The sequence below is a fragment of the Phacochoerus africanus genome, chromosome X (genome assembly GCF_016906955.1).
Source record: "Phacochoerus africanus isolate WHEZ1 chromosome X, ROS_Pafr_v1, whole genome shotgun sequence".
Lineage (NCBI taxonomy): Eukaryota > Metazoa > Chordata > Mammalia > Artiodactyla > Suidae > Phacochoerus > Phacochoerus africanus.
Genome location: NC_062560.1, coordinates 129,135,033 through 129,147,358, shown reverse-complemented (window position 1 = coordinate 129,147,358; position 12,326 = coordinate 129,135,033). Strand labels below are relative to the sequence as shown.

General features: G+C 62.1%; 1 protein-coding gene across 1 annotated transcript; it reads left to right on the top strand.

The window, feature by feature from the left end:
- The first annotated feature begins 2,806 nt into the window (after positions 1-2,806).
- Positions 2,807-11,826, top strand: FAM3A (FAM3 metabolism regulating signaling molecule A). Its single transcript, XM_047764676.1, has 10 exons — positions 2,807-3,159; positions 3,261-3,333; positions 6,002-6,115; positions 6,687-6,710; positions 9,178-9,301; positions 9,398-9,456; positions 9,676-9,726; positions 9,963-10,047; positions 10,124-10,250; positions 11,173-11,826. Exons 2-10 carry the CDS (start codon positions 3,321-3,323, stop codon positions 11,266-11,268), a joined length of 693 nt encoding a protein of 230 aa, XP_047620632.1. The 5' UTR covers positions 2,807-3,159; positions 3,261-3,320; the 3' UTR covers positions 11,269-11,826.
- Positions 11,827-12,326: the final 500 nt, after the last annotated feature.

Here is a 12,326-nt window from a genome sequence, read left to right as displayed (position 1 = left end):
TTGCCCTTGACTCTCTGTGGCATAGCCGCGTGCCTGCGAGGGACAGATGAGGCTTTGCAAAAGGAGCAGGATGACATAAGAATGATGGACCCCCCAAGATGATGACCCAGAAAGGGACAGAGCAGGCCTTTGAAGTCGCAGCCGGCCTCCTCCCCACCTGCCACCAGAGGGCGCCGTGCTGCCCGCTGGGGGAAGAGTCGGCCAGGCGCCCCGGCCCGCAGCCCGGGGACCGCACAGCCTCAAAATGCCAGCCGGAGGATGACCGCCAAGCCTCAGGAGAGAAACAAGATAAACGAAGCTGCAGGGCCCCTTCCTGACCCCGCTAGGGTCTACAGACTTTGGGAACCTGGTAGAGCTGTGTCCTGGGGAACCTGCTGCCGTGGCATCACCGAGGGGGACACGTAGAAGCCTGGATCGCCATGTCGCGGAGGACCAGGGGCTGCTCCCGGGCCCCCACGTGTGATGACCACGCGTGAGCAGGAGAGTGGGGCCCTCCCGACCTGATCCTGCTCTGAGTGTCCTCACTGTGACACGGAGGGCAGTCAGCGGACACCTCAGCTCTGGATGCTACCCCGTGGCAGAGACGTGAGGGCCTGCTGAGAACACTCGGCTCTCACCTGACCACCCACCAGGGTGCCTCCTGGTGACAAAGAGATGAGGGCCCTGAGGACAGTAGCTGTGATCTCTCCAGGAGCCTGAGACAGGGAAGAAGCAGGGGGACAGTCACCGGTCATGTCATATCCGGGTGAAGCTCAGGACTGACATAGTCCTTAGGGCCTCGCTGACTTGAGACACATGTCCCCGCAGCTGTGAGGCCCTCCAGTGGGGAAAGGGACGAGGGCCTGCGTGCTTGCCCTGCAGCAGCTGCAGCCGGTCCCAGGAGAGGAAAGACACCTGTCGCCTGAGCTCTAGGAGGTGACAGTGGCGCTGAGGGCTTTCAGCTGGCACTGACTCTCTCTACACTGGGACAGAGCAGAAGGGCCCACGCGAGGACAGCCAGCAGCCCTCAGCCCTGGGTGCCCACACCAGCTTAGAGGCATCGGGTCCAAATTTCAGGGCTCGACTACCATTTGGCTTTGGGATGCCTGGCCTAGGGTGAGCCTTAAGGGCCCGGGTGTGGAGTCGCTTCACGTCCACTCTGGGTGCCTAAGCTCTGGTAGAGGCACGAGGGACAGGTGAGGTCCCCACCCTGAGGCAGGAACCAAGACACAGCACACGAGTAGCGCTTCAGCAATGGGAGCTAGTGGGGCAGGGGCCTGGCCCAGCAGAGGGCCCTGAAACGCCAGAGCCCGGGTGAGATGGGTCAGTGAAGGCACACGTCTTGGTACCCACCCTGGAATGGAAAGCCGCGGGCCATCAGGGTCATTCCTACACTGTGGCAGAGACGACCTCAGGTGAGGGCGTTTGACTGTCACCCGAGATCCACTTGGCCAATCTAGGGTGGGGGCCGAAGGTCGCGCGTGAGGACAGTCTGTTCAGCTCTGGCTGCCTAGACGGAACAAAGACATGAGGACCGCCAGCTGTCACCTCAGCTTTGGGTGCCTACTCAGGGGCGTGAGCACATGATCACCACAAGCGACAGCTCAGCGCTTGGGGTCTGTACTGAGGGCCATGAGGGATGGGCTGAGGGCACTGCCCTGGGTGCCTCGCCTCAGGCAGGGACACAAGGAGCCAAGGAAACAGCAAACTGGCATCGCAGCTATGGGAGCTACACTGGGGCACAGGCAAGAGGCTGGGTGGGGACACAAGGGTCTCATCCTCTCCAAGTCCCCAGAGGAACAGGGCTAGCCCCTGGGGCACAGAAGACCAGGAATGAATCGAATTGCAGGCCTCCGGTCCATCTCCATCGCCAGTGTGGTGCCCCTGTGGCTGATGGTCTGCCTCTGGACCCTCAGGGGGACTCATTAAAGCCACCTTCCCAGAACGCCTGCTCTGAGCAGTATACACTGTCCCTAAGAACCAGCAGTCTGGAGTTCCTGTTGTGGCTCAGCGGGTTAAGAAGGCGACTAGTGGAGGCCCCATCATGGAGCAGTGGAAACGAATCCGGCTAGGAACCGGGAGGTTGAGGGTTTGATCCCTGGCCCCCCTCAGTAGGTTAAGGATCCGGGGCTGCCATGAGCTGTGGTGTAGGTCGCAGACACGGCTCCGATCTGGCATTGCTGTGGCTGTGGTGTAGGCCGGCGGCTACAGCTCCAATTAGCCCCCTAGCCTGGGCATCTCCATGTCCCGCGGGTGCGGCCCTAGAGAAGACAAAAATCATAATAAAAAGAATGCGGCTAGTATCCAGGGAGACGGGTCCAGGCGGCAGGGCTGGCCGCAGCTCTCCCGGTGCGCTGGGCGCTGCGCCCGGAGGCCCGAGGCGTTTCCCAGCGCGGCCTTTAGACGCCCCGCCATCCTCAGCGCGAGCGGGGAGCCTCCCTCTAGAAAGCAGGCGGCGAGGGCGTGTGTGTGGCAGGGCCGAGCCCGCTGGCCTGGTCGCCTTCCCGGTTCCCCGCCGGGCTCGTCTCTACCCCCACTTCTCTAAGAGGCACGTGGATTAACTCAAACAATTTCTCATCATGCCCCCAGATCCACCCGCCCCTTCCGAGGCCTCAGAAAGCCGAGCGCGGGGCACGAGCCTAGCCGCAGCCCTCAAAGCCGGGTCTGAGCCGAAACCTCGTGGGCGGGGCCGGGTAGGGCTCCTCCCCCTCAGCAGCACGCGGCTGCGCGGGAGCTCGCGTCGGGGGCGGGGCCGGGCCGGGCCGGGCTCCTCCCGCCGGGGGCCCGGCCGCCCAGCCCGGCCGACAGCGGAGGTGGCGCCCGTGGGCCGGGCTCCCGCCCTGGGGCCGCCATTGCCAGGCTTCTCGGGCCGCGCAGCGCAGCTCCCTGGCCTCGCCGCGCCGAGCGGAGCGGCCGGCCTGACGGGGCTGCCCCCGACCGAGCTCGCCTCCCCCCGCGGTCAGGCACGTCCCCGGCCGGCCCAACCCGCGCCGCCGGCCGCCAGAGCCAGAGGGGCGGCCTGAGCTCGGGGCCTCCCACGGGAGGGGCCCGCGTCCGAGGGAACCACTTCGACTTCCCAGCTCTCGGAGCTCCCGTGGGCACGACCGTGAGCCGACAGGTTCCAGAGGCCCCTCCGGTCCCGGCAAGGCTTCTCTCCGCGTTCCCGAGGAGCCTGGTCAGGTAGTGGAATGAACAAGTCCTTGCAGCGATCGCGCAGAGGCCACAGCACGGGCCCATCCCAGACCCCCGCCCCAACCTGCTCTTCTTTTGTTGCCCCCCAGAGCGCTCTGTCCCCAAGCACTGCACCTGCCGGCGGCCCCAACCCAGCGGGAGAAGTGGACATGAGGTTGGCAGGTGGGTGGCTTGCACAGTGAACGAGAGGGACTTGGCAAGGAGAGCTCCTGAAGGCCCGGGTGTCCAGGGAGTTCTGTGTCTGGAAGGGTCGGGGCCGAGCCGCTGGGGGGGACCTAAGGTTGGGTTTTGGAAATGGAGGCCTCTGCAGAAACACTCATTCTATGACCTTGAGCAGATCTTTTCACCTCCGAGGAGTGCACCTCCCCAAGCTGTGTGATGAGTAAGATGGTCGTTTTCTTCCAACTGGGAGAGAGGCTCCAGGGAGTCTGGGGCTGGGTGGAGAGGCGGTGGTCTCAGAGGACAAGCTGGCCAAAGCGGTCCTGGGGTTGCATGTGACCCCAGTGGCAGCCCTGCTCATGCCCAGACAAGATGAGGGGCTCGAGGAGGGATGGGTTGGGAGCGGACTTCATACCTGCTAAGGTTGCCGCCTTATGAATGTGACCCTGGGGAAGCCGGCCCGTGAGTAACTGGCTGGAAAGGTGCGGCCGCGAGAGTGGTCAGGGCTGGGGCAGGAAAATCGAGTCACTGCTCTGCCAGGTGAGGGTTAATCCAAGACCGGGGGCAGAGGAGAGTGTCAGCAGTGAGGGGAGCCTGGGGCAGGAGCCTGGGAAAGGCCAGCTTTTCAGAGGATAGTGGAGGTGAACCAAGCCAGCAGGCAAGAAGGACGAGGCGTGTCTGGGTGGGGTCCCAGGGCGCCGTCCGTCCGTCCGCAAGCCAGCCCAGCAGGGTTTGAGCCGGAGGCTGCACAGCCAACTGAGAGGTCGAGGAAGATCAGGGCCAACAGGTAACCCGGGGCGCTGACACCAAGAAGGTCCCAGGTGGCTTTAGCAACAAGCTGTGTTGGCGGCAGGGTTGAGGAGCGGTGCGTGGCGGAGGCCGGGGCGCACTGCCCTGGGTCGGAGACTAGGCTTGCAAAGAGCCAGCACAGAGGCCTCTGGAGGAGCCGGCAGGGCAGGGAGGCCAGTGGCTGGCTGGGGGCGTGATTCTGAAGGAGGCCTTTCCCTCTGCATTTTCTCAGGACGGGAGGTGGTGGAAATAGAGGGGAAAGAGGGAGACAAAAAGACCGCTCTTAAGAGAAACCTGACCTCCAAGTCCATGAGGTTGTTTCGTTCCTGTAGGTGGGTTCCTTTGTGCCATGTATGAGATCCCATTTATAAGTGATATCATGCGGTGTTTGTCTTCTCTTTCTGACTTACTTCACATAGTAAGAGAGTCTCTCATTCCATCCATGTTGCTGCCAACGGCATTATTTTGTTCTTTTTTATGGCTGAGTAGTATTCCATTGTGTATATGTACCACACTTCTGAATCCATTCATCTGTCGATGGGCATTTAGGTTGTTCCCATGTCTTGGATATTGTGAATAGTGCTGCAATGAACATATGGGTGCATGTATCTTTTTTTTTATTACTCAGGGGATTTATTACATGTGTAGTTGTACAATGATCATCACCACCCAATTTTATAACATCTCCATCCCAGACCCCCAGCATCCCCCCATCCCCCAACCTCTCTCCTTTCCAAGTCTGTGAGTCAGTATCTGTCCTGCAAAGAAGTTCCGTCTGTCCTTTTTTCAGATGCCACGGGTCAGTGAAAGCATTTGATGGTGGTGTCTCATAGTCTGGCTGACTTCCTTTCACATGATCATTTCTAGGTCCATCCATGTTGCTAAAAATGCCAGTCTTTCGTTCCTTTTAATGGCTGAGTAATATTCCACTGTGTGTATGTACCACCTCTTCTCGATCCACTCCTCTGTCAGTGGGCACTTGGGTTGTTTCCATGTCTTGGCTGTTGGAAAGAGTGCTGCAGGGGACACTGGAGTCCATGTGTCTTTGCGAGTCATGGTTTTCTCTGGATAGATGCCCAGGAGTGGGACTGCCGGATCCAATGGCGGACTTAGGGAACAGATTTCTGCTCGCCAAGGGAGAGGGGGAGGGAGTGGGATGGATGGGGAGTTTGGGGTTCGTAGATGCAAACTGTCGCACACCGAATGGAGAAGAGTGAGGCCCTGCTGTTTGGCACGGGGAGCTGTATCCGGTCTCTTGTAATGGGACAGGAGGGAGGACAAAGTGAAGCAAGTATATATATATATATATATATATATGTGAATATAATATATACACATGACCTGCATCACGTTGCTGTACAGCAGAAGTTGACAGAACACTGTAACTTAACTGTAATGAAAAAAATCTTAAGTAAAAGACGAAAAAAAGAAAAAGAAACCCGAGCAGGGCGGAGAGCCCGGCGTCCAGCTCGCAGCAGCTGAAGGGAGGACCGGCTGGTCTCGGAGAGGAGGGACCTCCCCCGTCTCTGCAGGAGACAAGGGGACGGGATGGGGGGACTCGAATCTCTTGGGGGCCTCCGAGGCAGGAAGCGAGGGGGGTGCCGGCCCGTGGGGGCGCGAGAGGCCCCTGGAGCAGGGCGTCCTGCAAGGCCCTGGGCGCCGGCCGGGGAGAAGCGAGCCCAGAGCCTTGGCGTTGGAGTGGGCGTTCCTCCTCCGACCGCCGGGAGCCCCGGTCCCTCTCGCCCCCGTGGGAGCCACAGGTCCCACCGTCCTGGTCTCCAGTCGCTGCTTCCCAAGCGGCTGGGGGCCCTGGGGGGCCCTGGGGTCCCGCGAGCGCTCGCGGGCCTCTGAAGGGGCCTCGCCCGTGTCTGAACTGCCCCAGGCCCCCTGCGCATCGTGGTCCTGGTCCTCTCCGTGGGCCTCACCTGGATCCTGGTGAGCATCCTCTTCGGCGGGCCTGGCAGTGGCTTTCCCCGCATCCAGCAGCTCTTTGCCAGTGAGTGTCCCCCCTGGGAAGGTCCCCGGGGCGGCCGCGGGGGCTGCAGGCGGAGGCTCCGGGCCGGGGTGGGGGACGGCGGCCTGGCTTTTCTGTCTCTTCCTGGGGGGACACCTCTAGCCGCCCTCAGTCTGCCTCCTGGCGTCCGGCCGGGCCCTCCCGACCGCCCAGCGGCTTCGGCTGGAAGCCCCCACCCCGGCGCATTCGAATTCTCTGTTGGTTCAGAGTCAGTGGGGCCCGAGGGAGGGGCAGGGGGCTCACTTGGGGAGGACACCCTGGTTGCCCCCTGCTGGCTTCCTGCCAGGGTCTGAGATGGGGAGGGCATCCTACCCCTCACTACGGGTGAGCTTCACCCAGCGCTTTTGGCAATTCTGATTGACCCTTTGCCTGGAGCAGAGCGCTTGGTCTCTGAACGTCATTCAGCCTTGAGCAGGAACGGACATGCCAAGGTCAGCCCGGCTGAGCCGCTGGCCCCTCCCCTTGACTTCATGGTCCAGGGCCAGGCGCCCTGCTGCAGCCGCTGGGAAACCTCCGCACGAACTATAACGGAAACAACTTTCTGTACCCACAGGCCCGGAGAACTCAGTGACTGCAGGTAAGGCCCCTGTCGCCGCCCCACTCCTCCCCTGTGCCCGGCCCTCTTCCCACTTTTGTGACCCCCCCCTGCCTGTCCCCGGGCCTCCAGAGTGGCCATCAAAGGCCGCTGGAGCTGCTTGCAAGCTGTGAACCTAGAAAACAAGTTCCCTGCTTCCAGAATACGCTGGCGGGACGAGCACAGGCCACACATCCCCGTTCCCAAGGGGAGAACCAGGAAGCTGTGAGGGCCGCGTCGGCCCCAAGCAAGTCCAGAGCCCAGCCGAGCAGACACTGGTAGATTGCAAAGCATGAGAGGAATCCCGGGCCTTTTTTGGGGCGGTTGGCAGGCTCTGGAATGCAGGGGACGGTCCTACCCTCCCTCTGGGCCCCTGCCACCTCTGGCCTCTGCAGCCCCTGCCCTGCCCCTTTCTCTGGGTCGTTCAGTCCCGGGTGATAGCCAGGAGGGCCCCCAGATCTTTCCTGGAGAACCTCATCTCTCTGTCCTGACTTCTGCAGCGTGGCTGAGCGGGTTCATGAGCACATATGCCTGCACTCTTTGTGCCCGCACTCTTTGTGTTCTCTCCGGGGACTGCTTTCTCAGCTCTCGCAGTATCATTAGGCTGAGAATTTTCCAGATCTTCAAGTTCTGGTTCCTTCATGCTTAATAAATCCTTTCTTTTCTTTATTTTTTTTGTCTTTTTAGGGCCGCACCCGCAGCATATGGAGGTTCCCAGGCTGCGGGTCCAATCGGAGCTGCAGCTGCCAGCCTGTACCACAGCCACAGCCATGCGGTATCCGAGCCGCGTCTGCGACCTACACCCCAGCTCACGGCAACGCCGGATCCTTAACCCACTGAGCGAGGCCGGGGATGGAACCTGCGTCCTCATGGACACTGGTCAGATTCATTTCCGTGGCACCACGACGGGAGCTCCTTGATAAGTCCTTTCTCAAGTTACCTCCCTTCCCTCACGTGTTACCATGAGCAGCGAGGAGGAGCCACAGACCAAAGCCTCCAGACTTTGCTTGGAAATCTCCTCAGCTAAATCCCCACGTTCAGCATTCACAAGTCCTGCCTTCCACAAAATACTAGAACATATTTTGGCCACGTTCTTGGCCGCTTTCTGACGAGGACTGCCCTGCCTGCAGTGTCCCATTGCATGTCCCCCGCTTCCGGCTGGGAGCTCCCCAGAAGCACCTTCAGCCTTCTCGTTTCTAGCCGCGTCCTGACGCGATGATGCACATGTCCCCCGAGGCAGCAGCGGCTCTCTCTCCCGCTCGGCGCTCCTTTCTGAGCCCTCCCCAGAAGCACCTACAGCGTCCACATGTCTCTCAACAGTCTCTTCAAGCCAATCTAGGCCTCTTCTAATACGCGCCTCAAAACCCTCCAACCTCTACCCATTATCCGGATCCAAAGCCATTTCCACATTCTTAGGGACTTGTTATGGCAGCACCCCACTTCCTGGTATCAGAATCTGTATCAGGGAGTGCCGCGGTGGCTCAGCGAGTAGAGAACCCGGCTACTATCCTTGGGGATGTGGGTTCAATCCCAGGCCTCGCTCAGTGGGGTTAAGGATCTGGTGCGTCTGTGGCTGTGGCATATTCCGCCCGCAGGTGCAGCACTAAAAAAAAATGAAGTAAAATAAAAAGCAAATTATGACTATTTAAAAAGAAAAACAAACATATTATCAGTTTCCCACCTTGGCCATAACAAACTGGCACAAGCTGCACGGCTTAAACAAGGAACATGTATCCGCTGACGGTTCAGGAAGCTGGAAGTGTGGCATCCACAGGTGCCAGAAGCCTGCACACACTCTAAAGGCTCCAGGGGAGGGTCCTTCCTGCCTCTTGCAGCTCTGGTGGCCCCAGGTGTCGCTTGGCTTGTGGCCACCCCCTCCCATCTCTACCTGTGGCTCCTCCTCCGAGTCTGTCTCCTCTTCTGTCTTCTAAGGACACGTGTCGTTAGACCCTGTTCCAGGATGATCTCATCTTAACACGTCCTCAGTGACCCTCTTTCCGGATAGGGTCACATTCTGAGGTCCTGGGCATTAGGATGTGAGTGCGCCTTTCGTGGGGACACAGCTCACCCTGTAACAGAGACCATGCTCCCCCCCGCCCCCCGCCTCTGCCTCTGTCCCCGGGGATCCAGTGCTCTCCACGCGGGGGGGGCGGGGGGGGCCTCCCTCCCCGCCTGCGCCCTGTTTCTGGCGGGGCCAGCCTGGGCCGGCCCTCCTGCCTCCTTCCTCTTCTCCCGCCAGTGGCAGAAAAGCCTCCCTGGGCTTCCTGTCACCTTGCCCTGAAGCCAGCCCCAGCGGAGTGCCAAGCATCTATGGAAGAGGCCCGGGTCAGCCTGAGCCATGTCCCCTCCCCCTCCGGTCCCCTGGTCTGTGGTCACTCCTTCCTCCCCCTGCGCGGGTCCTGACCTCCTCCGCTCAGATCTCCCGCACCCCAGAGCCAGGCCCATGGTCACCCCTCCTGTCCCCACCCAGAGCCACGGGCCAGGAAGTACAAGTGCGGCCTGCCCCAGCCATGTCCTGAGGAGCACCTGGCCTTCCGCATGGTCAGCGGGGCTGCCAACGTCATTGGACCCAAGATCTGCCTGGAAGACAAGATGTGAGCTCCCTGGCGGGGTTGGGGTGGGGAGGGCATGGGGTTCCGGGAGCTGGGCGAGGCAGAGCGGGCCGCTGGAGGGCGCTGTGCTCCCGCCAGGCTCATGAGCAGTGTCAAGGACAACGTGGGCCGTGGACTGAACGTCGCCCTGGTGAACGGTGAGTCCCCACCTCCCTCCGCGCCCCCGCCCCTCCGGGAACTCCGGGGGTGGGGGTGGGGCGCTGGCAAGGGGTCTGTGCAAGCTGAGGTCTCCCCAGAGGGGCGACCCAATGGACAAGAGTGTCCCGGGGAGCCCCTCAGGGCCTCAGATGCCGGGCAGAAGCTCCCCAACCTTGCGTGGCTCTCGGCAGCACCGTCCCTTCCTCCCTCTCGCCCAGGGGTAAGCGGAGAGCTCATTGAGGCCCGCGCCTTCGACATGTGGGCAGGCGGTGAGTGCGGCCCCGAAGGCGGCCCCTCTCCCGAAGCGCGGCTCCCTCCGTCCGCGGGCTGGGGAGGGCCAGGTGGACGGTCACGGGTCCCACGCTGGCCGCTCAGACCCGCTGTCCCTCCCGTCACGCGGCGGCCCTGATCGCGATGTCGTTGCCTCGTTGGGAGAACAGGGCGGGTGGGGAAGGGGCGTCGGGGGTGCCTGATGTTCCTCGGCGAGTGGGACCTGTCCCCCCAGATGTCAACGACCTGCTGAAGTTTATTCGGCCGCTGCATGAAGGCACCCTGGTGTTTGTGGCCTCCTACGACGACCCCGCCACTAAGTAAGTTCTCGTCGAGGCCAGCCTCAGCCTTGCCTCGCTGCCGCGCCCGCTCACGTGCCTCCCTTCTGTGCGGCAGGATGAACGAAGAGACCAGGAAGCTGTTCAGTGACCTGGGCAGCAAGAACGTCAAGGACCTGGCCTTCCGGGACAGCTGGGTGTTTGTGGGGGCCAAGGGTGTGCAGAACAAGAGCCCCTTTGAGCAGGTATATGGGCAGGGCCCGGCCCAGGGCAGCGAGCGCGCCCCTCCCGCCTGCATCCCCTGAGGCCCCCTTCTGTTCACGCCACAGCCTTCCCCGTGTGCTGCCCGGCTCCCTGCCCCCTTGGCGGCCCTGGCCCCTCGCTGTCTGTACAGGGAGGGCCATAACGTCCACCGCCCCGTCTCATAGGGATTTCACCCTAAAGAAGGCGAAGCTTTCACATGGGCAACACTCGCAGCTAAGAAGCCACCCTCCCATACGTCTTCAAGATGATCGGTCCTGGGAGTTCCCTGGTGGTCTAGTGGTTAGGATTTGGCACTTTCACCGCCACAGCCTGGCTTCAGTCTCTGGCCTGGGAACTGAGATCCCACATGAAGCCGCTGCAGGCCACAGCCAGAGAGAAAAAAGATGCTCGGTCCTGTCTGATCCCCTGACACCCAGAACCCCAGTTTGCGCTCACGCCCTTCTCTCTGGCCAACTGTTCCTCCGAGGCCACGCATGTCAGGCTGTGTGCACGTGGCTGGTGAGCCCCCGGTGTTGTCCTCATTCTCTGGAGCTTCCCAGCCCAGTTAACACCACGGTGCCCCCCAAGCCCTGCTCCCCGCAGCAGGACAAGGCAGACAAGGCAGTGGTTTCTGGAAGGCCCTGGCTGCCGAAAGCCCACCCTCCCCACCCCCTCTGGCCTTGCTCTTCCCGCAGCTTCCAGCGTGGCTCCCCTCGGGCGGGGACACGCTCCCTCTTGACCGCCCAGTGTGTGCCTGGCCCACTCAGCCTCCCCGTGCCGCCTGTGGGGGGCAGGCTGGGACAGAGGGAGCGATGCCCTGAGAGGGCATGCTTGCTTGACGCCAGCACAGGGGGCAGAGGGGCTCTGTCTGTCCCCTATGCCCGAGGGCTGAGGCCGTGCCCTCCCGCTCCTGCCGTCCCACAGCACGTGAAGAACAGCAGGCACACCAATAAGTACGAAGGCTGGCCCGAGGCGCTCGAGATGGAGGGCTGCATCCCGCGAAGGACCACAGCCAGCTAGCGGCAGAGCCTGGGACAGCACGAGGGACGCAGCGCGTGCCCAGCCCAGGGAGGCCTGAGCCCACGCCCGGCCAGGAGCGTTCTCTTGCCCCGACACGTGGGGGCGCCAAGGCGGAGACCAGCGACCAGGCCCTGAGCTGTCGTGGGGGTGCACGGCCGCCGGCCCTGTCGCGCCTGGTCAGGGGGCCCCAGGGACCCGTCCCCTTTTCCTAAAGCTGTCCCCCTGGTCAGCTCCGACCCAGGTCCCCAGCTCCTGCAGCCCCAAGCCTGGGAGCAGCCGCCTGGCAGCTTGGAGCCCTTCTAGCACCTCACCAGCCCAGAGCGGGTTCGCTCTTTCCGTGTGACTCGTGATGAGCCACACCTGGCGGCTCCGTCGGGCACCTGCTGCCTCCAGCCTTGCTCCCCGCACAGAGGAGCGGCCACTTTGGAGCCGGGCCGGTCGGGTGGGGAGGCGGCGAGTCTGATCACAGTCACTAGCACGGTGGGTGGCAGCTCCTGCAGTTTGTCCGAGGGCCTGCTTTCTAGACGACCTCTCAATAAACTGGTGGCTCCAGTGGAATGAAGTGCATTCAGTGGGGAGTCGGTGGTGGTGCCATGGGGGTGGGACATGTCCCAGAAGCCCAGCCGACCCGCCCCCACACCCTTCGCAGGCCACCTTTGTGTCCAGCCCTGCCACTCACCGGCCCCTCCGAGGCTGAGATGTGACTCGGGCGGTGGGCAGGGGGCTCCCAGGCTGGCACCCTAGAGTCTTGCTCGGGAAAGCTGGTCTTGGCCTTTGGGGCTGTGGGAAACTCGCTGGGCCCCTTGGACACAACTCAGGCCTGCACAGATGGGCCGGGGGTTAGAAGCGGCCCAGGTGCCTCCCCCGAAAGCCCACCTCCCTCAACAGCAAGTGCGTCCCCCGCAGCACTCAAATGCAGATGCCTTTGAAGCCCGGGCCGGTCACATGCGCTGCTTGGCCGTTCTCGCAAATGACAGTTATGTTTCCCTGCGTTGGGTGAGAAGCAGCCAGAAACTGAGGGGTTTGCTGGAAAAGCACACGGCAGCGCAGACATGGTC

Excerpts from the sequence above, each read along its gene's own strand:
- FAM3A (XM_047764676.1), top strand. Across the intron at positions 6,711-9,177 it reads GGAGAACTCAGTGACTGCAG|AGCCACGGGCCAGGAAGTAC; the intron begins GTAAGGCCCCTG and ends GTCCCCACCCAG. Across the intron at positions 10,048-10,123 it reads TACGACGACCCCGCCACTAA|GATGAACGAAGAGACCAGGA; the intron begins GTAAGTTCTCGT and ends TCTGTGCGGCAG.